The 25,319-nt window shown below is 36.4% G+C and overlaps 3 protein-coding genes across 7 annotated transcripts; 2 read left to right on the top strand and 1 right to left on the bottom strand.

Moving 5' to 3' along the window:
* Positions 1-250: 250 nt before the first annotated feature.
* LOC105197137 (protein grindelwald) lies at positions 251-14,565 on the top strand. The gene is made up of 5 exons (XM_011163371.3): positions 251-496; positions 6,236-6,712; positions 8,918-8,983; positions 9,798-9,955; positions 10,194-14,565. Exons 2-5 carry the CDS (start codon positions 6,499-6,501, stop codon positions 10,497-10,499), a joined length of 744 nt encoding a protein of 247 aa, XP_011161673.1. The 5' UTR covers positions 251-496; positions 6,236-6,498; the 3' UTR covers positions 10,500-14,565.
* A 483-nt stretch (positions 14,566-15,048) lies between these two features.
* On the top strand, positions 15,049-21,207 carry LOC105197139 (sodium-coupled monocarboxylate transporter 1). Of its 2 annotated transcripts, none has more exons than XM_039458108.1 (13): positions 15,049-15,249; positions 15,632-16,031; positions 17,112-17,271; positions 17,329-17,394; positions 17,682-17,801; positions 17,990-18,144; positions 18,334-18,474; positions 18,545-18,653; positions 18,844-18,953; positions 19,183-19,366; positions 19,482-19,568; positions 19,870-20,051; positions 20,145-21,207. In XM_039458108.1, exons 2-13 carry the CDS (start codon positions 15,838-15,840, stop codon positions 20,440-20,442), a joined length of 1,806 nt encoding a protein of 601 aa, XP_039314042.1. In that variant the 5' UTR covers positions 15,049-15,249; positions 15,632-15,837; the 3' UTR covers positions 20,443-21,207. The 2 variants fall into 2 exon arrangements, with proteins under 2 accessions (XP_039314042.1, XP_039314043.1); XM_039458109.1 differs by lacking the exon at positions 15,049-15,249 and having other exon boundaries at positions 15,838-16,031; positions 20,145-20,331; positions 20,418-21,207.
* LOC105197138 (CCR4-NOT transcription complex subunit 9) lies at positions 20,816-24,460 on the bottom strand. Of its 4 annotated transcripts, XM_039458111.1 has the most exons (5): positions 24,055-24,460; positions 23,387-23,655; positions 22,924-23,294; positions 22,083-22,477; positions 21,804-22,005 (listed from the first exon to the last, which is right to left on the bottom strand). In XM_039458111.1, exons 3-5 carry the CDS (start codon positions 23,248-23,250, stop codon positions 21,804-21,806), a joined length of 924 nt encoding a protein of 307 aa, XP_039314045.1. In that variant the 5' UTR covers positions 23,251-23,294; positions 23,387-23,655; positions 24,055-24,460. The 4 variants fall into 4 exon arrangements, with proteins under 4 accessions (XP_011161675.1, XP_039314045.1, XP_025991546.1 ...); XM_011163373.3 differs by having other exon boundaries at positions 20,816-22,005; positions 22,924-23,655; positions 24,055-24,459; XM_026135761.2 differs by lacking the exon at positions 24,055-24,460 and adding an exon at positions 23,827-23,991 and having other exon boundaries at positions 22,924-23,655.
* Between the last annotated feature and the right edge of the window lie 859 nt (positions 24,461-25,319).

The raw sequence follows: 25,319 nt of genomic DNA, 5'->3' as shown, positions 1-25,319 counted from the left end.
CAACACGTGCTATCAACATTAGCTGCGAATCTTCGATGACAGTTAAACGGCGCGAGTCGCCGCGGATTGCGAGTGCGCGCGCAAGCTGGCAACAGGTAAATGGCAGGTAAGAGAGAGAGAAAAAAGCGGACGGGACGCGAGAGGAGGTGGAGGAATAAGCGAACGCGAGGGCAGGGAGACAGGTGCGCCGGTTGGAGGGGACGAAATGGCTCCGACTTCTCGAAGAGGTGGGAACCTGAGGGAACTCGCCGCCGCCACCGACCGACTCGGTTAGGTTTGGCGTTCTTGCGATCGACAGTCAAGCGCGGAGGGCCGTCGATAGTGCGCGTTTGCGAGTTTGCGTGCCAAGTGAAATACAATGTACGCGTGTGCGTCCGTGTTCTCCGCGACGCAGGAATTCAAGAACGTCGGGGTGCTTGGCGCGTGATCGCGCCTGGATGCGTGGGTGCGTGCGTACGTCCGGGACGAAGCGGACTGCGCTTCACGGATGACCTCGGTAAGCGCGTGATCTATCGTAATTGTAATTTCAAGGAGTAAAGTCGTAGCAGAGTTCGGCACAGCTCGTCTCTCCCTGTTATCGCTCCAATAAAATTGAATAAATAATGCCCAAGTATTCAGTATTATTCAAAGTTAAATTATTTTTTAAATAGATAAAAAAAAAACTTTTCCTCTCTTTCTCTCTGAATTACAAAGTACAATGTTGTACGATAAAGATCGTAATGAGTTAAGGTTCTTTAAACACTTCTCTTTGATATTTTTTCGATGAACGTATGAACGCTTTTAATTTTACGCATATCCGATCACGAATATCGTTACCATCGAGAGAAATACCGTTGTCTGTGCGACCGTAGTCGAGCTTATCGTTGTCATTAGATGCGCGAGAATCCGGTTACCGAGTTGCTCGAATCGAATTAGAGCCGATCGGCATAGCGTAGCGAAGTGCGCACATGCGGAAAACACGCGGGATATGTCTCGTACGAGCAGTTGGATGTTGCGACGAGGACCCGCGGAGACTTTAACGATCACAAAGTTGCATAGATAAGATGGGCTTGACGCGCGTCGTGGTAATTTCACGATTTATTCGTATCGTATCGATCCACTGCTTCTATATATATATATGTAATATTGATCCGCGTTACTTGGAAATAACCATATGCTAGTATTTACACGGCGTTCGGGAAAAGTTATTAAAGATCTCACCTTAAAGATTTTCTGCCTAATATGGAGTCAATGTTCCCTTCTATCATTTAATAAAAATAAAAACTTGTACATCGAAAATAAAAACATTCTCTTTCTCCGCTGCTGTTGTGAAAATAGATTCATTCTGAATAGTATAAAATAAAGTAGAACAATCATTTTTATTTCAAGATTGTACTTTTTAATGGAATTGCAAGATCTCGATTCGACAAAATTTCAATTTTATGCTTGCTTACCGTTGAATAAATTATGAAAAGATTATGACACCCAATTGAACTTTCCTTAAAAGAACTATTGATTTAGAATGGTCAAGAAATTCGTCGCCTTTTTTAAAAATATTTTTTTGTGGTTCAGGGATCTGTGATCGTCGCTCATGTAACATGCTTTGAATAAGGTGTGTATTTCCGGTATTAAACGATGTTTTCCGAAAACTCGTTAAATATGCATGACTCGTTCGAGCAAGGATAAATCAATCGAGTGCGACGTTACACCGTTGCAATCACGTAATCCGCATGGAAACTCGCTTGGGAATATCTAAATGGAGCATTAGACGACGTTGTAACAAGAGCGACTAACTAATTAGTAGCTAATTATACGTGTTCGTTGAGCGACCTGCGTCCTAGTTTGTCGCACGTCGGTTATGTGAGATTAGAAAAACGTGGAATCGTGATTACACATCGCGAACGCAGTTTCTTCCGAGATTGATCGCTACCGCAGCATTCGCCATGTTTCGTCATAAGGAGGATGATCGCGCGTGTGACGCGGCTTCCCGTGATAATTCATTCTGACGTAAACTATGCGACAAGGCTGCATGTTGCGCATGGCGTTATCAATGAGCAAAAGATGTTACAAGAAACGAGATACCGAGTACGTATGACGATATGAGTCAGCCTCTAATTAAAATAACCGTGTGAAGCGGTTGATAGTATTGCTATTTGCTAGATTGAAAGGAGCTCCGGATATTTGCCCGATGATATCTTTAGATCGCGTGTTTTAATTCATCGTTATAAACTGCAAAATTAAATTTCGGAATCCTTGATTTCAAAGATGATTTTAAGATTCCTTTTTTAATTTAATTGTGCCATCCTGAGAAAAAAATTGTTAACCTGACTAAATTTTTCAATTTAATGGAATTTCTTCAGTTCGATCATTTACGTATTTAAATTAAATAAATTAAATATGTAGTTAACTTAAATATATAAAAATGCTTGAACTGAAGTTTAATTTATTTTATATATCTAAGTCAAATACATAAATAAATTGAACTGAAAAAATATAATCGAGTTGAAAAATTTAGTCAAGTTAATAACTTTTTTTCAGTGTGTTATTTTGGCACACTCATTTATAATTCGAAAACTGTCAATATTTGGATACTAATTGAGAGAAAATTGTTTTTAAAATTAAAATCAATTGGAAAATCATTTTGCATTACTAATTCAGGAAAAATTAATGTAGAAATAATATAAAGATTTACGTTTAAAAAAATAAATTCCAAAATTTAACTTGTAAGAAAAAAACAGCAAAAAAATAAATAAATAGAAAGAGCAAAAGAATTTCTATCGGAAAGAGTCGGTCATAATGGTTCCAAGTTTGCCATGGGAAAAGCGATTTTAAAGGCAGTGTTCAAAGATTTCGAAATAGAAATTTCTGCAATAATATAACGTAAGTCTTATACCGTTGCCGCGTTCAGCTTCTTAGTTACACGAATAATCGACGATTCATATCGTGCTAGTTAATACCCGATAGACGACTTTGGTTCGTGATTCATTCCTTCGATCGTATAGTCGATGTTTGAGTGCGAGTATGGACGACGCGTTCGGGCCCGTAACGTTCGCCATGCGTAAAAGCCTCCTCGTGAACCAGTCAGGCAACATTCCTGTGTCCCGACCGTGCATGTCTGCCGCCTACCTCTGACTTCTCTACTCGGACTTTCCACGGCAAACATCGGTCGATGCGGAGTTCGAGCGCGGCACAGTTAGCGACTCTTTCCGTTATCGCGGGATAAAAACAGCGAGATGGAGACGCTGCTTAATGAAAAGTAGACCTGCCAGCTCGTCCGCAGACGTGTCGGAATGCGACAAATAGACGTTCTAAAATAATATTGAACGACAGAGAACGACATCGCGGAAGAGATGGAGTAGCTTTCAATCACTTTGAGAGACATTGTCACTGAAATTCTTCAGATACGAAGAATTTATGTATGAATCAATAATTATAACTGTTAATTAGAAAATGTATGTCATGCAAATTGAAGTATTTAATTAGCCACATGGTAAAAAATGAAGATGATGTTTGCTGTAACGCAAACTCCTTTCTATTTATAACTTGTTGAGAATCAGATTTGATAAATGTCACAGAAATACTGACAAATACGTTTTTCATATTTTTCTACGTTTCTAGAAAGATTTGAAAAATATCTCTAATCGTATCTCAAATCATGTCGGGCCCACTTCTCGAGAACTTATCATTTCAAGCTCAAGTCCAATTACACGAAGTTATTCAAAAGGAAAAAAAAAAAAAAACAATAGAAATTCGAAGCTTGGAAAATATTCTATAAAATGATCATAAATTTGTATCTTATATAAAATACGAATATAAATAAACGATACAAGTTCTAAATATCTTACGATGCTAATTTCCATATTTGTTTTAAATATTTCAGCGTCGCTTTCGTACGATTCGAGTAGGTTGTACCATGTGTTCGCATTCGATTTCCATTTGTTACAACACCGGGTAACACCCTAAAAGCATTGTGCGTTACACGTATTGTGTACATTTGGTACCAGATGTACCACAACGCTGGTCCCACGTAGTGAATTGCAACGAGCATTTGCGTTACAATGTAACGCAATCCGCGTGATCGCGAAGTGAAGTTACACTCTTCGGAAAACATATTCGATAAAATTCATGTGATTTAAAGATATATTCGTAATTCATATTCGTATTGCGCCGTAATAGCATTGGCGAAACGTAAAAAGAGCACGCGTGATTGCGCATCTTCTGAAACACAATATCATAACAACTTGACGCATCGCTGTGTCGCAATTATTAAACATTATGTTATCAACCGTGACAATGTTTTGTCGAATTCTGCAATTACATTATAAGCGTAAATTTGCAATCATCCGAACGAATAATCGTAGAATTGACACAATCGATCTCAAGTTGGATATAATTAAGGTATCAGATATTTCATTTAATTAAGAATTAAATGTTGATTAATCTTTTCAAATTTTTAATAAAATGAGAAAAGATCACGATGAGACATTCCGGTTGAAAGGAACAATTCTACCTTCCCGGCTTCGATCGACTGTTAGTCGTTGTCGCGAGAGAGCAATTTTCCTTTGCCTCGAAGTTACGTAGGAAGCAAGCGTTTACCTCGCCGGTTGATACGAGCAGTGAGTCACAAATGCGATACGACGTGTGTCCCTGAGAATATTAGTCTCTCATTATATCTTATTTCAAAAATGACTACGGATTACACGTCCTAATATACAAGTGGACCCGCGGTTCTTATCTCATCTTATCATTCGTTAATTTACTTAAATTCATTAGTTGGTCATCAGAAATTTTTAAATTTATAAATCCGTCTATTTGCTGGGATTTTCGATATATAAGCATCGTCATGATCTATCGCTGTCGAAAGTATGTTATTAGCTCTATGAAATAATGTCCCGTCATCTATGCAAACGTCACGCGATCGAAAGAACATAAAGCACTGACAAGAACGATAGGCCGCAAGTAATTTACAAAACATGGTCCGTGATGCGACAATAAAACGAGGTCGTTGGTGGGTAAAAGTATCTCCGCTGTTGCGCGACACCGAACTCACTGGAGGCCATTTTGATGCATCCAGTCGCGTTCATGTATGCGTTAACACAGGTGTTTGAAGTACAGGTGATGCGTGTCACTTCGTAGGCACTGACGCATCTCCCGGCATCGCGACGTAACCAACGAAACGAAACACATTTACCTGTTCAAAAGTCACCGCGATCGAATCTTCTGATTTGACCTAAATGAGCACATGCATATGCGTTTAAATAAATCACTCTAACTTTTTGTATTTCTTTCCGATTTTTGAAAATTATATAGTTACCTGTACATTTTTCGTCTGGCTATCACACAGAGTAAGATTTATTATAAATTAGATTAAAAAACAAGTTATTCTTCTACTGTAGAAACTGATGACCAGAGTTGGTAAAAATCGTGTTTTTAAAAAACAAATGTTTTTTTTGTTCAATACATGTTTTTAATGTTTTAAACATGTTTTAAACACATGATGTATTATAAAAACAGCAGGACTGATAAAAACGTGATTTTTACCTGCTATCTATATATCAGTTTATTTATTTTTATTTTTATTGCATGGTCATTAACTTTCGTATCACTGCACCTTTGTAATGATAAGTTTGAAATATTGAACGTGTACATTATATATTTGACTTCCGAACGAGAACTTTGTCACGTTACAAATGTGTTTACTACTCCGACCGGCGGAATTTCATTGTACGAAGTATAATCGCACATTGCTTTGGACCCATTGGATGAATCATTCTCATCGGTTAATTTGTACATATTTATTTAATGACAATTAATTAATTGAATCAACACAATTTTCTAAAAATGTAAAATTATAAGAATAATTCTACTGTTGGATCGGAGATGTACGAATATCGATGTAATTTGCTGAAATTGTTGCTCAAGATGGCTTAAAGTGAGTCAAAACGTTCAACGAATCAATTTAAATAAAGGTTCTTTAACTTAAAATAATTTGCGACTCTTTCATTATAATTTTTATATTGTTTGACAATTTTAAGAGTGAGATTTCAATTCTAAATTACTAAATCGTGTCGCACGTTACTCGAAGTCATCGAATTCGTGACTGCTATGTTTTTTATTTATCATTATATTCAATCATATATTGCTGCTATTATCAAACACAAAAAATAAATAGATTTTTATATAGATCTATATATAATTTCGAAAATAAAATTTATAAATCAGATATGTAATAATAAATTTTTCGTAATGTTTCTAGCGCCACGAGCATGGAGCCTCTTCGAGGTATACTTTTCGAGTACCGTTAAGGATCGTCATGAGCGTCGACTGTGGATCGCGAGAGAGTCACCATTGTGTCCTAGATCCGTAATTCGAGTTAAAGAGGGAGAACGGAGAAGAGAGGCAAAAAGGACAATTAGGAAAAGGCAGAGCGCCAAACCGGTTGGCAAATTCGACTAAATTCGCCGCGCATCGATTCGATATTACTTCGATTGAGTGTTCCTGGAGGTGACCGTAAACAGCATGACATTGATAGTAACAGCTATCGTCGCACTGTCCGTGTTGGTTAACGTCGTGCTAGCCGAACTCGATTTTCGGGGTACCAAATGTGGGGAAAAGTATTGCAACATCACGGAGTATTGCAGTCCCTTCGATCAGCACTGTAGACCTTGTGCGATCGCGTGTAACGTCTCGAGTCACAATTATCAGCCAGATGAGTGCACGAAAGACTGTCAACGTGAGTAGCAAACAAGTTTCTATATAAGAGATTTAAACTATTAAAATAATTATTAAATTTATAATTATTAAATTTAACAGTGCTAAAAATACTAAAATTTATGCACATAAGTACGAAAGTGCTAGAACTTTAGAGTCGTCATTAAAAAAAAATATTTCACTCTGTATTTTGCGAATTTGAATTTATAAGCCGATCGCCTCTCATCCGGTGTCCGTCATATATCGCGGTGCATCGTCCTGTCGTTCCGGTTTCTCGTTTTCACGCGAGCCGACGCATACGGGAAACCGGATAGCAAGTACGGTGCCGTCGTTCACCGAGTGCGGCGACGAGCAAGCGAGCAAACCAAACCCGGGTTCTCGGGTCCGTTGACTTTGCACCTGACTGTTCCTACCGACTTCCCACACGCGAACACGGTCGATGAGTCACCTGGCTTCTTTTCTTCCTCCCTCCGTCCTCTTCATCGTTTTTTTCCTTTCAACCTCCTCAGACCCTTCCTAGCCTCCTCTTCGTTGTCCTTTTTTTTCCCTTCCATTCCTGCTTGGTATTCAACATCGGTTCCGTAATAGGGAAGGGGAGATGTATTTCATGCTCCGACAGGTAGGAGAAACCACGACTCCGCTCCTTCTTGGGACGCGCGAAGAATGAAATTCTCTGCCTCTACATCAAAGGATTCTCCTTCGCGCGACGCGGTGGGGGAAGAGGGAAGGAATTTGATTTGACGTGCGTAGCTGGTTCGTACTAAATTGTCCGCGGCGTTTTGTCGGGCCCACGTCTGTGGTTTCCCATTGAGAGACCCCGTTCCAGTGTCCGGTTACGTTATGTCGCTAAACTCGGTTCAGACTTATGAATTATATATTCAATTTCTGGGGGGAAAGAACTTGTTGACTCTTTCTGCGTGTTGGACAATAAATATAAAAAAGTCTCGTGAAATAGGAACTATTAGACGTGGGCGTCCTTTTCATACCTGGAATACTCGAGGGACTTGTAGAACACTGGATGAAGATTATTTTAAATTATATTCAATATTTTTTTGCGTTAAGATTCTTGTCATTTTTTAAAATTGCACCTCCATAATTAAAGACCCTTCCCTCCCCATATATATTTTAGTCGTATTTAAAATATACGAAAATTTAATGCTATACTGGAATGCATGTATAAAAATGCCATATTTATTATTTAAATATTATTTAATATAATAAAATTTATTTGTTCTACCGTTGATAACCGGTATAATTCTGAGCAATATCTTAATTCAGAGCATTCTTTCCTTTGCTCTTGTAAATCTTATCCATTGCCATCGCGGCTTGAATCGATCCACGTAAACTTGTAGTCCCAGGTCTGGGTTTGCTTCTCTTTTCGATTTAAAATGGGGTCATCTCGCGTTTACAGTCGGGATAAGCCGTAATCGCGTTCTCACGTGCTACACGTAAGCACATAGGTCGGAATTGTTTGTGCTGAGAGTTGCTATCGCGACCGACGTCTTCGGTCTTACGCAGGCGCGCGGAAAACTACGCTTTTTGAGAGGTAGACCATTGATTCGAATAAGAAATGGAGAACGTGCTAAAGCGTGCTAGTGGCAGATAGATCGATCGTGTGTAAGTCAAATCAAATTTATAAAATATATTCTCTTTCAAAATAGATTTGAAAAAAATAGACATCAGGGAAGTACATACTTGAACGGAGTAGTGGACGTAAAAATAGATGTCCACCTCACAAATCAATAAAATTGATCTTGTAAAAATTTTCGCATATATATTTTTAATTATAATTATTTATTACTTTCACACAAACTTTTAATATCGTTTTTATATTTCAAAGCTATTCTATCTTTGAATTATTGATAAAGACTGCAATGTGCAGTGTTATATTAAAACAATATTGTAGTGACAGTTAACGTACATTGTTGTTTCTAAAATTATAACTGATTCGACTTTAACTATATAATATATGAGCAATAGCATCGAGTTTCTCTCTCACGTATGAATAATAGTATAACAGTTACAATTGGAGAAATCTTGGAGAGTTTTGTAGCGTCGCTAATTTTTCGTAACGCTTTCTAAATAAATGTCTGACAATCTTGACGAACAAGTGTTAAAATGTATGAAATATACATTTAATGTTGAAACTTTTCGAGCACACTTTGAGAAAGTTTACGAGCGCCCGAAATGCTGAATTAATTATCAGAGTCGTTTCCTCTGATTTCAGTTTATCTTCTTGATCAACGCTATGCCCAACACATGGATCAATCAAGACAGTACGATGATCTCAGAGGTGAGTGGGCTGAAGTGCGAATTGAATATGCACATAATTTTATTGCGATGTACCGCCTTGAGAGACGTCAGACGAGATGGAGATTTCAACGACGCAAATCTCGCACAAGCGTCACTCGGCTCGTAATTCTCGCTTGACTGTCGCTTAATGCATCTCCGCGAAGATTGGTATTTATAATTTACCGTTACTTCATAGTTATTTTCATTATGGAAATATTTTTAGATATTTATTGTCGAGGTATATTCACATCTTCTTTTTTAAACAACTGGAGATCAATAGGAAAATTTTAATATTTAATATTTGAAGATTTTAGTGCCATCTCTCATGTGTTTATTACTTTATATAATTCGCTATTAAATTAAGTGAACGGAAGCATTTTGTAACCTACTATTCATTTTAACGTTTCGTATTAACATTAACTTTTCCTTTCCCAATATAAGAGAACATATACTTCACTTTAGTACATATAACTCGCAACTTTCACTTTCGAGGTTTCAACATGAACGGATGTGCTCATGAGTATCTTTTTTTCAAATCAACGATATGTTACGGAGCACAAAAGCGATTACCATTGCTACGTTGATCAGTTAACGCGTGAAATTAAATTGCGCAGAAATTCCTAATGATTATATTGTATAAAAAATAATACATATCCTTCTGCATGATAATAATATGTGGATTAGAAATATTTTCTATAGCAATTTTTATAACAATTTCAATATGAGAACCGGTTTCAAAAATAAATTTATTATATCACACTAATCCTCAGTTAATCCTTATATTATTAGCCGTAAAATCTATTCTTCTGTTGTAGAAGAGGTCGAAAAGCTTAAGTATAGGTTCGTGATCACAACGACGTTGACCTGTTTCTCACTATTCGGAATGCTCTACCTGCTGGGAAGAACCTTGATACGATGGAAAAGAATTCAGAAGTCTCTGCAAAGTGTATTCAGAAGAAATATAAAAGTGAAGGTGAGAATCCCACAAATAAATCTTTCTAAAAAGCTTATTCTTGAATCTTCTATTAAATTGAAATAAGTGCAGAGATAAAATAAGATATAGCAAAACGACAAAAAAAAAAAATTAAATTTACAATCCCCATTTTTACTTTAATTTGTTCAAGCCATAAACGATTATTCCGACAAATTTATTAACTTCTCGCGCGACGCAATGCGAGTATTTTGACGTCTTAATTCCGTTGTTGCTTCAGCAGGCCAATAAAAACAAAGTGCAAGATGACGTCGAGGCCGCTGTGAATAAGCAAAATGGTCTCAAGTTGACCATACCGAACATAAGCGCCACGGTAGAGCAAGAATCTAAGATCGAGAATAATAACAGTAATAGTAATAGTAATAGTAACGGGATTAACACCACTCCGAACACCACCAGTACTCCTCTTTCACGACGGCACGCTAGCGAGGATACCACGCTCGATTATGCCTACGATAATCCGGCGATGACACCGAGCCCGGACTCCGCGCAGCTTAAGACGAAGGCTCGTGAGAGTTCGTTTTAAGATTGCAGATTACGGACATTTAACAATAAGATTATATATACATATGCGCAGGATTGTTCTCTAAAGAACTTTAAAAAGATTTCCAAGTATTAAAATTTAAAAGAGAGATAAATATATTTGCGCTTGTTCTAAAAGAACGTTTTAAAATCCCATCATGATGCGTGAAAACGTCTTTGTGACGATAATTGCTTTTTTGAAAAATAAAAAGAACATAATATATATTTGACCAGAATTGAGGAAAAGATCACTTTACCGGAACTTGGAACAATTCTGGCTTAAGTAGAGGAAAATATGAAAAGAGGATGTGGCGAAGCGTACATACAGGCAATGAAACGTGACGTGTCTTTTCTGTCTCGTTCTGTGAATATATACTGAGATATTCTATAACATTTTCCGCGTTTTTACAAATACAATTTTTCGATATTGTTAATGCTCCAAATATTGGAGCATATGTAGCAATGGGCGATCGAAGGAGAGATCGATCGTAATACCGCTACTTTGTCTTTTTCTATGCTCGCGCGACTTTATGTAAGTTAAACAGTTCTTAAGAATGCTATTCATAGTTGAGACAGTACATTCTACGAATGACCACAACCTCATAGAGAATAATCACATTTCTGCATAATTGTTTTGCTTCCCGATAAATCACATTTCTGTATGCATCATTGAACGCCAAGTCATGAAACAAGTAATTTGATGTTAAGACATTTTTAATGACTTGGAGAAATGATACGTACTAATTTTCGACTATGAATTAATTACATTTTTGAAGAAGCAATATTTGAAAAATAACGTCCGCGTGTAGCTCTTATGTCGAGACTGTAAATGTCGTAATAGATTACTTGTACAGTTATAATGTAGTACCGTAAGTTTTTGGAGTGACTCGTGAACACGTGTCACGCCTCCGCGAACCGTGCGGCTGTGTGACTTAATTAAATAATTATTAACGCGACACGCTCGCGGGACATAGACGCGCGCAGTGCAATCCCGACGACTTTATCTTCTTGGTCTTAAACTGCAGGCGGAACGTTTCGCTTCCACCAATTACAATACTGGTTCCAACACCTTCGTCTATCAGAGACTGTAAAAGTTTTCTTATCGCGTTGATAAAGGCTCTGTGCATCAATGCAGTAACTGTGATGCGAACAAATTAATGCCACGTTTTCAAATTCAATAAATAAATAAATAAATTTACTATTTTCTACTAATCAATTTTATTTACGAAAATCTGTTTGCAAATTTTTTGACATTTACTGTTTTTTTATGTAAAATCGTTCTATCTTGAAATTAAATGATGTCTAGTATGAAGCATCTCAAAAACTAAAATCTTTCTATGATTTATGATTATTTTTTAATACCTGACAATCGTTAAAATAATATCAATAATTTGAATTAAAGGTCAACGTTTGGCACACAAATTTCAGTTACAAATTAAGCACAGTGCGCGCATATAGGATTTTAATAATAAGTACATAATAAATATTTTAAGAAATTCCATCCTTATCAGCCATTCCGTCCATGAAAGGCCTTTGGAGCAAACGTGCGCGTTTAAGACGGCGCATTTTGCATAGGTCAGTGACGTTGCACGCGAGAACGAAGGGAAATCAATAATAATTTTATTGCCGCGAGCCACGGCGAGCTAAAGCATAATATAGTCATTAACGTTGCAAAATTTCGCGGAAATGTATATTCAATTAATAGAATTATAGGATACCTGTTTATGAACATAATTTAGAAGCCATTAATCCAAGGAAAAATTAAAAAAAACGACGAATTAAATTGATTTTAAAGCTCGAGAGAGTGGAAAGAACGTCGAAGGATATTACTTCTGGAAATGGATTTGCATTAAAATGCAATTTGCTCAAAACAGATGCGCTCAACAATTGCTTGCTCCCTGAGGAACACTTTATATTTATCGATTGGGAGTAAGTGCTCGATTAATGCTCAAGTTTAATGAGTAAACATGTAGAAAGTTGCTCAAACTCATAAATTATCATTAATTATTAATGACGCTTTAATCAAATTTTATTTTAAATTCATTTATATTTTATGTTCAAATTTTAATATGAATTAATATATAAATTAATTTACAAAGAAGCAGAGAGTTTTAAATTTATTATATTTATTATGAATCTCTTTTAGAAAATAATTAAGTGACATATGGCAAATTGAAACAATTGTTTTTTGACCAAATTTCAAAATTTTAATTTTAAATACTCATCGATTAATCTTAGCTAAAGACTTGGAGATTAAAAATGGCTATTTGGATAATTAAAAAAAAAGATTACATTTTCAATTATATGGATCGATAAAGAATGTTTCACCTTCGTCCTGTAGCAACCACTGGCCTTAGATTTAATCATTTGTACACGATTCACCATTCTTAGCGATTAGCGAAATAGTAATAGCTATACACACTACAGCACACTTTTCATTTCATTACATGATCCCTTTTTGGATCAACGTCTTCCAGAAACGAAGATATTAATTTTGCCCAGAGGCAGCTCGTAGTATTAAGTTCTCAAGTCGAACTGTACATAGCGAATAATCTAATTTTATTTAACAATCTCTGTTTCCGCCGATATGTTTAAATATAACTATGTAAAGATATTTTTGCGAATATGGTATAAACTTCAAAATTAGAAGAATTAGCCGGCTTGAGATCTTACAAGCAAGATTTTCTCGATTTTCCTTCCAGCATACTTAAACGAATTGTATACATTTTTAATAATTAATGTTTTGTTAATTATATTAACAAATCACATTTTATTCTTGTTTTAATAAGTGAGGGATTCGGTATTATATGTAAAGTTGTTGATATTATTTAAGCAGCCGATTTTATCAATCGCTTATCTATATAATCTGTTCAATCTCTTAGCTTCGGAAAATATTATAAACACATAGTTCACTATTAACTTAATTTTAATATGCTGGACAACTTTTCATGCGTGATAATAATATAGATCATTTATAAATATTGCGATGTTATTCTTAGACGAATGTGTTGGTGTATGTGAATTATTCTGAATCATTAGTGTGTTCCATATTGAGTATATTATCGTACTTATTCTTACTTATCGTACTTATTGTTATATAAACATCTATGTGACTTGAAGCGTGCCTTTTTCTCAGCGTAATTCAAAATGAATACTATTAAAATAATGTTAGTACGGTATGCCTTTTCGATAAATTTTTTCAATGTTGAAATATATTTGTGATATATAGAAATTTATTTGTGTAATATAGGTACAATAAAAAGATGTCTCTCAATTGCATATGCACGTACACAAAGTGTACAACTTCAGTAAATCACGATAAAAATTTTAAAATAAAATTAACATAAAAAAACTAAAGTTATATTTGAATTAAGTATATTAAATATTTTGAATATATATTATACATTATTTTTTAATAACATTAATGTTTTGTTTTTATGAAAATAATAACTGTACAATTAAAAAATATTGCATGAAAAACTTGCTGGAGTTATATACTTTACGTATGTACATGGGAGGTGCCGATTTCTGAGATAGATATTGTTATAAGCATCTACATGTAGTTTAAATATAATCATTTAATTCATTAATTCATCCACTACATTACATCACAATAAAATGTAAAGAGTTTCGATGCGTGCGAATTGATTTTACTCACGATATTAAGCAACAATTGTCAAAACAATAATTTTGCAATTTTGCGTAATGTTATGATATTTGTAAGGTATTTGTAAAGTATTCGTGCGTTATGGATTTGAGTGTTATGAGAAATCGACACGATATAAATACATTCCATTGTAAATTTTTTCAAGATACATACGTTATTGATACCGAGGTATATTTATATCTTGAGTGGATGCCGGATATTTTACCGTTGTTACCGTATCGCTCTTAAGAATAATGGAAAGAGCGAACATTTTTTTATATACTACATTTATTTGTAATGTTGCAATTTTCTGTCAACGTTTAGTGTTATTTGGCTTTAATAGGGCCAGAGAAATGCGACAAAATGTTTCTGTCGAGCAGCAGCAACTTTGTTTTGTAAATAAACAAGTAGCTATACCAACAAATACACAAAAATTTATTTCCCTTGCAGCACCTCTATCAGTTCTATCATATTATTTCATTTTGTAATAGAAGATAATTATTTAAATGTGCAAATTTTACATAATTAGTTATATATAAAATTCTTTAATTATCTGCCTCGTATTATTAGTAACACTTAATTTTTTCTTGTCGTTCATTATAATAAATATCAATTTACAATGTATTTATGTATGTATATAAAAAGAGGAATATATATTTGACTCCTATAGCTATGCATTAATAATGCTGATTACTTTGTAATGTATGAGATAATTATCCATACTTTGAAAAATAAAAATTACTTTGTCTAAACTGCTTGTAAATTTCAAAAATATTTTTACTCTTCTTTCTATTAATGTATAAAAGAGTTGAAGACTGAACGGATCAATCGGATGAAAATCATCCGATTCCGATAAGACCGGAACAAAGATGATCTACGTAAAGTTCTTCGGCCGTTTCATGTACTCATACAAGTACCGTCACGGAAGGCGGTGGTCGAGGGCGATATGGAGCAGCGGAGCGGCGGAGAATCCGCAATTATTCAATCGTGGCCCGTGAAGCTGCGTTTAACGCATCGCTCTTTCACCGTCACAGACGTTTCGTGCGCGCAGAAGAAGCGGTACATCCGTAATCTCGCCGTCGCATCGTCGCGCAATCTCGAAATCACGGTAATCGCACGAAATCAAAGGGATTATAACTACGACTATTTTGTAAAAATACTGAATTTGACTTTAATTGTTCTCGACCAAGTTTTGCTTAATTTTTCGCGTTTCCATGTGGTTTTAAAAAATTTAATAAGTATCTCTGTGTTACGTGATTCTCTAATTCTACAGAGTACAAATGGATTTATATGAGTGTGATAGAGTTTCATGAATGTCTGTACATCTATCAAATTTATGATAAAACAAATAAATTTGGAATAAATATTTTCTATCTCTATGTGCCTTTTGAAATTAAATTTCTTATAGATTTTACAAACTGATTTTTAAGATTTCTCACTCTCAAAATATCGGTGTTAAGTGCGGATTTAACGCTCGTAATATTTCATAGGATGTTGGAGAACTCGCGTGTGACGAGAAATAATTGCAATTTAAACTTTTGTGCCAATTTACGAATTCTTACAAGTCTACTTTTCAAGTTTCTGAAGTTTAAATAACAAAAAAGTGCCGTAATGTTCACGGTGGCATCAATAGATAAAATCTATCGAATGTGAATATCTTTGATCGGGACAATTTTTGTTTGATAAATTCGAGGCAATGGATACGACAGATAATCGGCGAACGTTCGACCTGGTCGATTCGATAGTGTTCATCGGAATGTTAGGCGTATCTGCCCTTGTAGGCGTCTATCAGTGTTATGCATCTAGGAAGAAAGAGGACGCGGTAGGAGAATATCTTGTAGGTGGCCAGAAGATGTCTATATTTCCGATAAGCATGTCACTGATAGCAAGGTAAGAATTTGTTCTTTGCCAAGCGTTTTAATTTTTATCAGTATCAAAAAAGCTCGAATAATTAGAAACAAATGTTTCTCGAGACTTTAAAATCGTTTTATGCTTTGAGTGTGTATAAAGTTTAGGAAAAAGTTTATAAAAGTTTAATTAATTAATTTTACAACTCCTAACTTTACACTAAAAAATAAACTTGGAAAACTAGAATATTTAATTAAATGCACACAACTAAATATTGAGTTGATTTAGTTCATTCTTGATTAAAAATTAATGGGCGATGAATGAACTATATCTTTTTTATGCATCTAAATCATTGTTGAATCAATTAAATGTTTATTTTAATGTATCAAACAAAATAATCTAGTTAACAAATTTTTTTCTGAATGTACACAAGTTTATTAAATACGAAAATATAGGACAGTGGTAGAGGAACCGTTTTGTGAACCGGAAATATATAGGGCACGTTAGGTGATCGTTTCAATTGGTTGTCAAGGCTCTTCAGTTAAGATTCTAATTATTAATAGCCACAGGTCCACGTGTCGGAATAACCCGGATAAGAAAATTCGTTCTAAGAGCACCCCATATTAGCCATAAGTCACTAATGTTCTATTGACGGTAATTGCTTGTATGAATTGCTTTACTTTTGTCCAAGGAACATATCGCAGTTAAAATGACGTCATTTGACGTCATCTTGACGTCATTGTGATTGCGATGTATTTCTTGATTGAGTACGTTTCTTGGTATGATTTAAATGACACGCTCCTTAATAAAACTGTGAGATTGCATTTTTGATGAAAGAATACATATAATCTTTGTTTTTACCGTTGATTTATGTATATACATTGAACATCAATTATTAAAATTACTTAAATCAGATAATATAAAAAATCAATTCTTAAATAAGACAACATTATTTTTATCCCTTCTGAATATTTATTTTTAACTTGCAACGTTACGTTTGCGATTGACAATCGACTGGTCGTTTATTTGTCAGAAATAAATTGGGTATTAGAGACGTTTAAATTTGCATTATCTAAATGCAGCACGATTGTGAGTAATTTTAAAGACTCTGTAAAATTGCAGCTACGTGTCGGGCATAGCGATGCTGGGATTGCCGGCCGAAATGTACGTTTACGGCACGCAATTATGGTGTGTCGTGATCGCGGATAGTTTCGTATCAGTGACGATGGCGATCGTATACCTGCCAGTTTTTTACGGACTCCAAATTACATCATCTTACGAGGTAACGAATGATTTTAATAATAACGAATCTTGACAATTAGTAACTCTTTTTTTGCAGTATCTGGAATTAAGGTTCAATCGAGTGGTCAGGCTCATGGGTTCTTTTATCTTCATCATCAAGATGGTAAGTTTGTCTATGCTAAATAAGTAAATAAATAAATAAAGATAAAAACTTTTGATTCTTAAAAATTCCTTAATTTTTTAAAGCAAGTTCTCTTATTCGGAATTTATTCCTTTGTCTTTTGTCCGTAAAGGTTTTTGCTAATCTCTTCTCGAAATCGCTGCTAAATCTTTTTATTGAGCAGTATATTGCATGTAATGTATCTTTATCGAGAATTTCTCAAAGCGTTGAACTTGATACGTGTTGATCTCGCGAACAATTCAACACGCCGAGCAATCTTGTGCTTGCAGCTGCTTTACATACCGCTGGTGATATACGTGCCGGCGCTAGCCTTCAATCAGGCAACCGGAATGGACCTTTACACGATTGCGTTGATGGTCTGCGCCGTGTGCATCTTCTACACGACGCTGGTAAGAATACTGCTTGTACATTCAAGAATTGATTTTTTTAAAGAGATATTTTTAAACTTGAATGTGCAATACAATGTGTTCCTGAAAGTTTGTTTTATTTATTTTATAAGAGGATACGTGCAGTTATAGATAAAAATGAAAGCTGTTATCCTTGGTGCGAGATATAAAAAATACATTTTCCATTCCAGGGTGGTTTGAAGGCTGTTGTTTGGACGGATACTATTCAGACGGTGCTGATGTTCGGCGCCGTTATCACCGTTGCCGTACTCGGCACTGGCAGAATTGGTAGTGTGGCGGAGGTGTGGAGAAGGAATGTCGACTCGGGGAGAATTGAGTTCTTCAAGTACTAGCAGCAATTTCTTCGTATCTTTTTATACATTTTTTATTATAATTAACTTAAATTATTCTTATCATATACATAATAATCGTTTCTTTCGTAGTAAACGCTTAGTCATAATTTTACCGTCCTATTAAGTTAATGGGAACTATTGAATAAATCATATCCATTCTATCTTTTTTCTACTTTAATCAGCATGAATCTAGATCCTACGATAAGGCACACTTTTTGGGGCGTGGTGGTCGGTAACTATTTAAATTGGCTGGCCACGTGCTCGGTGAACCAAGCGATGGTGCAGCGATGCCTGGCAATGCCGAACTTGAGGAAGTCTAATGTGTGAGTCCCGAGAAATGCATCATAATGCACGGTGGCGCATGTCATTCATTTAATCCCCTTTTGTATCTAGGGCGATTATGATAATGGCCGTAGGCATAATAACTATTGTCTCATTATGTTGCTACACGGGAATCGTCATCTACGCAGCCTTTTACGATTGCGATCCGGTCACAACGAAGGTAAAATGATCTCGACATAAAGCAATTCATATATAGCAGTTCATAAATTATCGAATATGTGAGAAACGTCTCAAAATTTCCGATTCCAATTAATAAATTTCCAAGATGAATGATAATGATTGACACGGATGATTATATACGGATTCTTAGATTAACGCTTCGAAGAATGTTAATAAAAATTGCGTTTTAGCAAATAAGAAAGCCTGATCAGCTGTTACCGTACTTCGTGATGGAATTGTCAGAGGCAATACCCGGCTTACCAGGATTATTCGTTTCCGGTGTATTCAGTGCGGCATTGAGGTACTGTGAAATTTAGACGATCTTAGCTTTTTGAATTAATATATATGTACATATATATATATTTAAATTAATGTATATGGGATTGATTTCATTTTCTTTGTGAATGCAAATTCTTTGCCAAATTTTAAACTATAATGATATTAAAATATAATTGAGCATATAATGCTCTAGATTCCCTCTAGGCTCCCTTTCTTTTGCGATTTATGTAAAACGCTCGCTCGACTTTTAGCACAATGTCAACCGGATTGAATTCCATGTCGGGCGTAATCTATGAAGATATGATCAAGCCGTGTCTCCGTAAGCCAATTTCCAACGTCGGCGCGAGTCGCATAATGAAAGTCACGGTTGTGATAATAGGAGCCATTTGCGTAGGTCTCGTATTCATGGTAGAAAAGTTGAGCGGTCTGATTCAGGTAAAATGTAAACGCATATAATTACATTCAATCGCGTTCAAATCAGTCGTGTAAATTAATTTCCGATTAATCTACATCATTATCACATGTGAGAGCATATTGGTCTTTTTTTCAGGCTGGTAAAAGCTTGTCGGGAATAACCGCTGGACCCTTGCTTGGGATGTTCACTTTGGGCATGCTATTTCCAATGGCCAACTCTACGGTAAGAGGATGATGATCGTAGAACCAATAGAAATACATCGCAAACGCTTTCAAATTTATTTCATTGACAAGATATAGCTTAAACTTTCTATCGTTTATGTCTAGACGTTATCTGCACTTCTTAACATTTCGTTTCAAAGATATGTTTATATTTACATAGATCTTAATATAATATCAGTCAGGATATCTCAGAATTTTCGACAGTTAATTACAGTGACAAATTTACAACATAAGCGAATCGATCCTAAGAAATCCTGCTTTCGCCAAGAAACCATCCTATCTCTATCTTTTTATCCAAATAGGGAGCGCTCGTCGGTGCGCTGGTTAGTCTGAACTTGGTCGCTTGGATCTCGTTCGGTACGCAAGCGGCGATCTCCGATGGATCAATTTTTTTCCCGGTAAAACCGGTATCGGTAGACGGATGCACCGAATCATTGAGAAATACCGCCGGAAACCTCACAACGATCATTGAGACCGCTGTCAGGTACACTTATTAAATTGTTCTCGCATACAAGAACCGCATAATGATTTCTCTCGTATCGTATCGTATTTATGAAATATTTTACTATGCTTTCAGAGAACAACCTTTCTTTCTGTACAGAATGTCGTATCTCTGGTATACGTGGGTGGGCTTTTTAATTACGATTCTAGTAGGCCTGCTGGTCTCATGGTTCACAGGTCCGTCTAAGTACAGTCGCGCGGACAAAAAATTATTTACACCCATTATACATGGTCTTCTAAACTCGAGAAATCCTCAAAAAGCGGTACATATAATTCCACAATCCTCAATCAAAAGAAATCTTATCACTAATGAAATCTTATCACCTTGTTTTTTTTCTTTTTCTTACAGAATGAAGCTGAACTCGCAAAAATGACGAACGATGTGAACAATGTAACGCAAGCTTCTTCAAAATGTTAGCCGTCATTTCTCTTTTTACTTAGCTAGTTCAGTTGGGCAAATGTATACAATCGTATACGTCAAATTTATATTCGTGTATTCAAGTTAATCCCAATATCTCTAGGATAAAATTATATTTATTATTATAAACTACGACTCGCAATCGTTTGACGACACGATGCCGTTGTATATGTACGTCGTAATATCAATTTAATATAGGGAAACGCAACTAGATTTTGTGGACCGCAGCAATTAAATATAGAACTAATAAAAAATAGAATTTATAAATCTATATCAAATATATTATTAAAGTAATATATTTTACGTATATATACATGTATATCGTTCTGCATACATTAAAATCAAATTTTGGCACTATGCGCTTTAATAATTCAGTTTATTTTTCATTTTTTTCTACGGTTCAAGATGTCGCAGACCAAATTGGAAAACTTCATGGATCAAATCTGGCCCGTGAGCTGCCAGTTGCACATCCCTGACTTAATGGTTTAAACTACACAATGCAACGTCATCGATCAATCACAATACAAAGTGGGATTAACTTCGAATACAACTCGTTACACGCGCGAAAATTAGAATCTTATGTAAATTACTATATAAACCTAGGCAGTGATTCAAAGTTTTACACATTGTATATTGCCTATTTAATTAGGCCGACAATAATGTACAGAGAGAACAAACCTTGTTAGTCTAATATATCTGCATATCTATTTTTGTTGAAGAACGATTTTTTTTGCGTAATTAAATACTGATTCATGGCATACATTTTTAGGTAATGAATAACGCATCAATGTTGTAAAATCTACCAAAATATCCGGCGCATCTAAGCGTAAATATAACAATTAATAAAGTTGATTTATCTTGATAGATAATCACACTCACAAATTTTATACACAATCCTCATTTTTTTACACATTAAATTTTTATATATAATTTTCATATATTATGCATTAAAATTCCTATACCATAATACCTTGCTTGTATAAAATTTGTTTTGATTTCTCTAAGTTTGTTAGGGTTATTAGTTGATAGCCTTGATTCAAAGAGCAATTGCATGCCCATTGAAATCAAACCGATTATAATTGGTAGATCTCGCCACAAGCGTCTATACATATTTACAACAATCATAACTGAATTGCCAATCAATATACTTATCACTAGATTTCACAGCACAATTCATAATTACAATATGCAGATAGCATGTCCATCTATTACTATGCACCGTTTCGTAAAAAAAAAAGATATAGAACGACTTACCTGAATTGTTTGAAGTTCGTTCTCGTACGACAAATATGATCATCATCAAAAAAAGTGGATAACTTAAGATGTTAGTGGTGACATACCAATCGTCCTGGGATCTTGCTGACCTGGTTGAGTCGGCGGACCCTGTTGCGGACCAGCCTCTAGATTCTTAAGAAGCAAATTCAACCAATGCTTAGTTGAAGCATCCTCTTGCAAACATGTTGCAAATGTATTATCTCTTAGCTGATCAGGCAAGCACTGCCTTAGTGCTAACAGTGCTCTGTAAAATTAATCAATGTACGTTAAAGTTTTTTCAGAATTACTAAGAATGTATCGCGCGCATATTTTGATACTCACCTTGCATTGTCAGAGAGTCGTAAATAACACCGTACAACATGTTTGAGCAGTCGTGCGGAGGGATCTTTGGCCAAAGACAAAACCATTTTCCCTAATATCATGGCGACATGACTGAATCTATCGTAGGTTTGACAGATGTAGGACAAGCCACTGTCATCTAACAATATCTTCTGTAGTATAAATGTCGCGACGGTTTTACTCAGTTCTGAGCCACTCTCCATAATTCGTAAGCAAAGTGGGATAATCTCAGTAGTGAGAAGAAAAGTGATCACTTCTTGCTCATCAGTTTTAACTAGTGCGCCAATCACACCGAGACTTGTTAAGCGAAGATATTCAAATGGTCGTGTTTTGCTTACAGTGTGAAGAAATGGATATAGAAATAATGGGACATGTGCCTGAAAGCAAATGCATGCAATATTTTGTAGATATATATTTTTTTGCTATATGTAGATTCATTAAGTAGTGCAGTAAAACAAACTTCATAATTTTATACTATTGATCAGGCTATCCATTGATTAGTCTATCTGCAAGATTTTTCAGAAACAGCTTAACTTTTTCAAATTTTGTTTTTAACAATAGTTATTAAAGAACTTTAATTCCACTGAGGCAAAATATGAATCAAATCAGTTGATTCGATCAAAGATCAAATAAAACTTTTTTAACAAAGTTTTCCAATTTTTTTCAAACAATGTTTGCAAGGTTTCAAACAATGAAACAAGGTTTCTTGCTGCATTACTTACTTGTATCCGTTGTAAAGAGTTTATTTTAAATAAAACTTCCTTACTCCTAACAGAAAAAAATTTAAGCGTGTTGAAAGCTGCGAGTCACAGCAAGAACTTACTTGCAGGAATGCGGACCTCGTTTCCGGATGACTGGCCACGCATTGCAGCAACGCTAGGGCGTTGCACACCCGGTTGCTCTGATAGGCGGTGAGGGTCGCGGGATTGATCGCCGGATAGATGTTGATTATCTCTTGCAGGAGTGACGCCGTGGTGCCAAACGAGTGCCACAACATGGGCGCTAGGTCAGGCACTACCTCACGTTTCTTGCTCAACTCCAGGAGGGCATTCTCTCTCGTCTCCGGATTAGAGAGCTCGATTATCCACGTGTAGACTTTCTCGCGGTCGACGGTCTGCTGCAGGGCGGCCGGGCTCTGCTGAGTGCTCATATCGTATTTCTCTGGTTGCTGCTTTGCAATTCGTACTCGTTGCTCTAGTTTGCAATTTATACGTCTGCTTGCTGTGTTCACGTCAATTTCCTCGCTCGAGGCTCGTTATGTATTCCGACAAACTTGGAAATCTAACCTCTTTCTTTCGTTCTACGCAGCTCGACAATTACGTTCGCACGTAGTTCGGTGATATGCGCGAATTTTCGTCTCGTAGTGTCTTAGCGTGCTCCTTGCACGATAAGCCAATCCTCAACGATGCTCGCCAAGTCTGATGGAACTCAGAATAATCTCGCCGGGGTGAAAGCGGAGTCGGCATACGTTTCTAGCAGTTTCTAGATGTTTCGCCTAAGTACGAACATAACCCTCCTTTCATAAGTTTGCTCGTTTGCTGGAGCGTCCTGTTAACTAAAAGAACAAACCTATTTACATATAAAAAAAAACCCGGCAAAAATACAATGTAAATTGTAAATATTTAGATGACGAAATACCCAATAAAGCGTTGTCGTGTTATTCGAGAATAAATATTGGGTGTTTCATTATAATTTTTATTTCATTACGTTCTCAGGATACACTCACATGGGATGCGGAGTGGTAGAACTGCGGAACGACTGTTGGCTCACCTGGCGAAGAGAGCGCGTAGTGCATGTACACGAACTTCAAATCGTTCCTGTTTGTTCCTGTTCTAACCGCTTTCGTGAGATTGATTCGTCGTACCAATGATAATCACGCGAACGCAATGAGGACGAGGCGCGAATACCGAATTACGGAACAATTAACAGTAGATACGAGTGCAAATTGACTCACCGTTCGCCACTAGTCGCTTCGTCCAACTCCGTCTCGGCCGTTCTCGAACATTCGAGATTCAAGATCCACCTCACGACGATTCGTCTTTTGATTCACACTTGGCACGAACGCGCGATCCTTCGTCTTCGATACTTCCTGGTACTCACGAGCGTCGGAAACTCAAAATACGAGGCAACGGAGAAGATGCAAAACATGATTGAACGCGACACGAGACTTCGCACCGTGTATCGTATCCGACACGACGACGATGTTGCCACGAACGCCCGACATTTCACTTCACTTTCGGTGCTCTCAAAAGACTCACTCGCGTCAAAAGCACGTACGGGACGACGAGGATGCGAATTGAAATGCGCAACAACGCGCAGTGACCTTCCGTTCTCGCCTAACCGACCGGACCGATTGCTACCACTGCGTAGCGGCGTGACTGGCGCGTGGCCGCGCCTGCGCGCCGCGCCGCACCGCTGCGCCACTGTCGTCGCCGCTACGCAGTAGCGGCAGTCGGTCGGTTAGGGAGCACGGCGGAAGATCGCGGCGCGTCGTGGCGCCTTTCAACTAGCATCCTCGTCGTCCCGTACGAGTTTTTGACGCAGCGAGTGTTTCAAGAGAAACCATGGAGTATCGAAAGTGAAGTGAAATGTCGGGCGTTCGTGCCAACATCCGTCGTGTCGAATACGATGCATGATACGAAGTCGTGTCGTATTTAATCGTGTTTCGTATCTTCTCCGTTGCCTTCGTATCCCGAGTTTCCAACGCGTGAGTACCGAAAAAGTTTTTTTTTAATTAGAATAATATTAAAATAATATTCCAAGATAATACTTTTTAATATTAAATCTAACATTTATAAGAATATTATTTAATATTAAATAATATTGTGTTATAGGATATGTGTTTGTGATTTCCAATCATCAGTTTGTTTCCTATGTTTCATGAAGTGGAACTTGTAAATGCGAAATCAATGCAAGACAATGACAAACACTATTCCGGCAGATCTCATATAAGTGATCTACGGGAAGGCTTTTGCGATTGATCAGCGCTAATTGCGCATTCCGCAATTTTCGTTCAATGGGACATAGGAAAATACATCTTAGTGGAGCAGAATCGGTGGAATGAAGCCGCTATCAATCATGAACATTCCGCAGTTTCGCATCCCATGTGAGCGCACCCTCACGCTTTCGTGTTATCAACAGGGAGAATAAACGTACGTGTGCATATAATATTGGTCGCTTCAGCAAAATAATTCAATCGACACTTGATAAGCTAGAACG

This window comes from Solenopsis invicta, chromosome 15 (genome assembly GCF_016802725.1).
Source record: "Solenopsis invicta isolate M01_SB chromosome 15, UNIL_Sinv_3.0, whole genome shotgun sequence".
NCBI classification, from domain to species: domain Eukaryota; kingdom Metazoa; phylum Arthropoda; class Insecta; order Hymenoptera; family Formicidae; genus Solenopsis; species Solenopsis invicta.
This window is presented reverse-complemented; position numbering and strand designations above follow the sequence as displayed.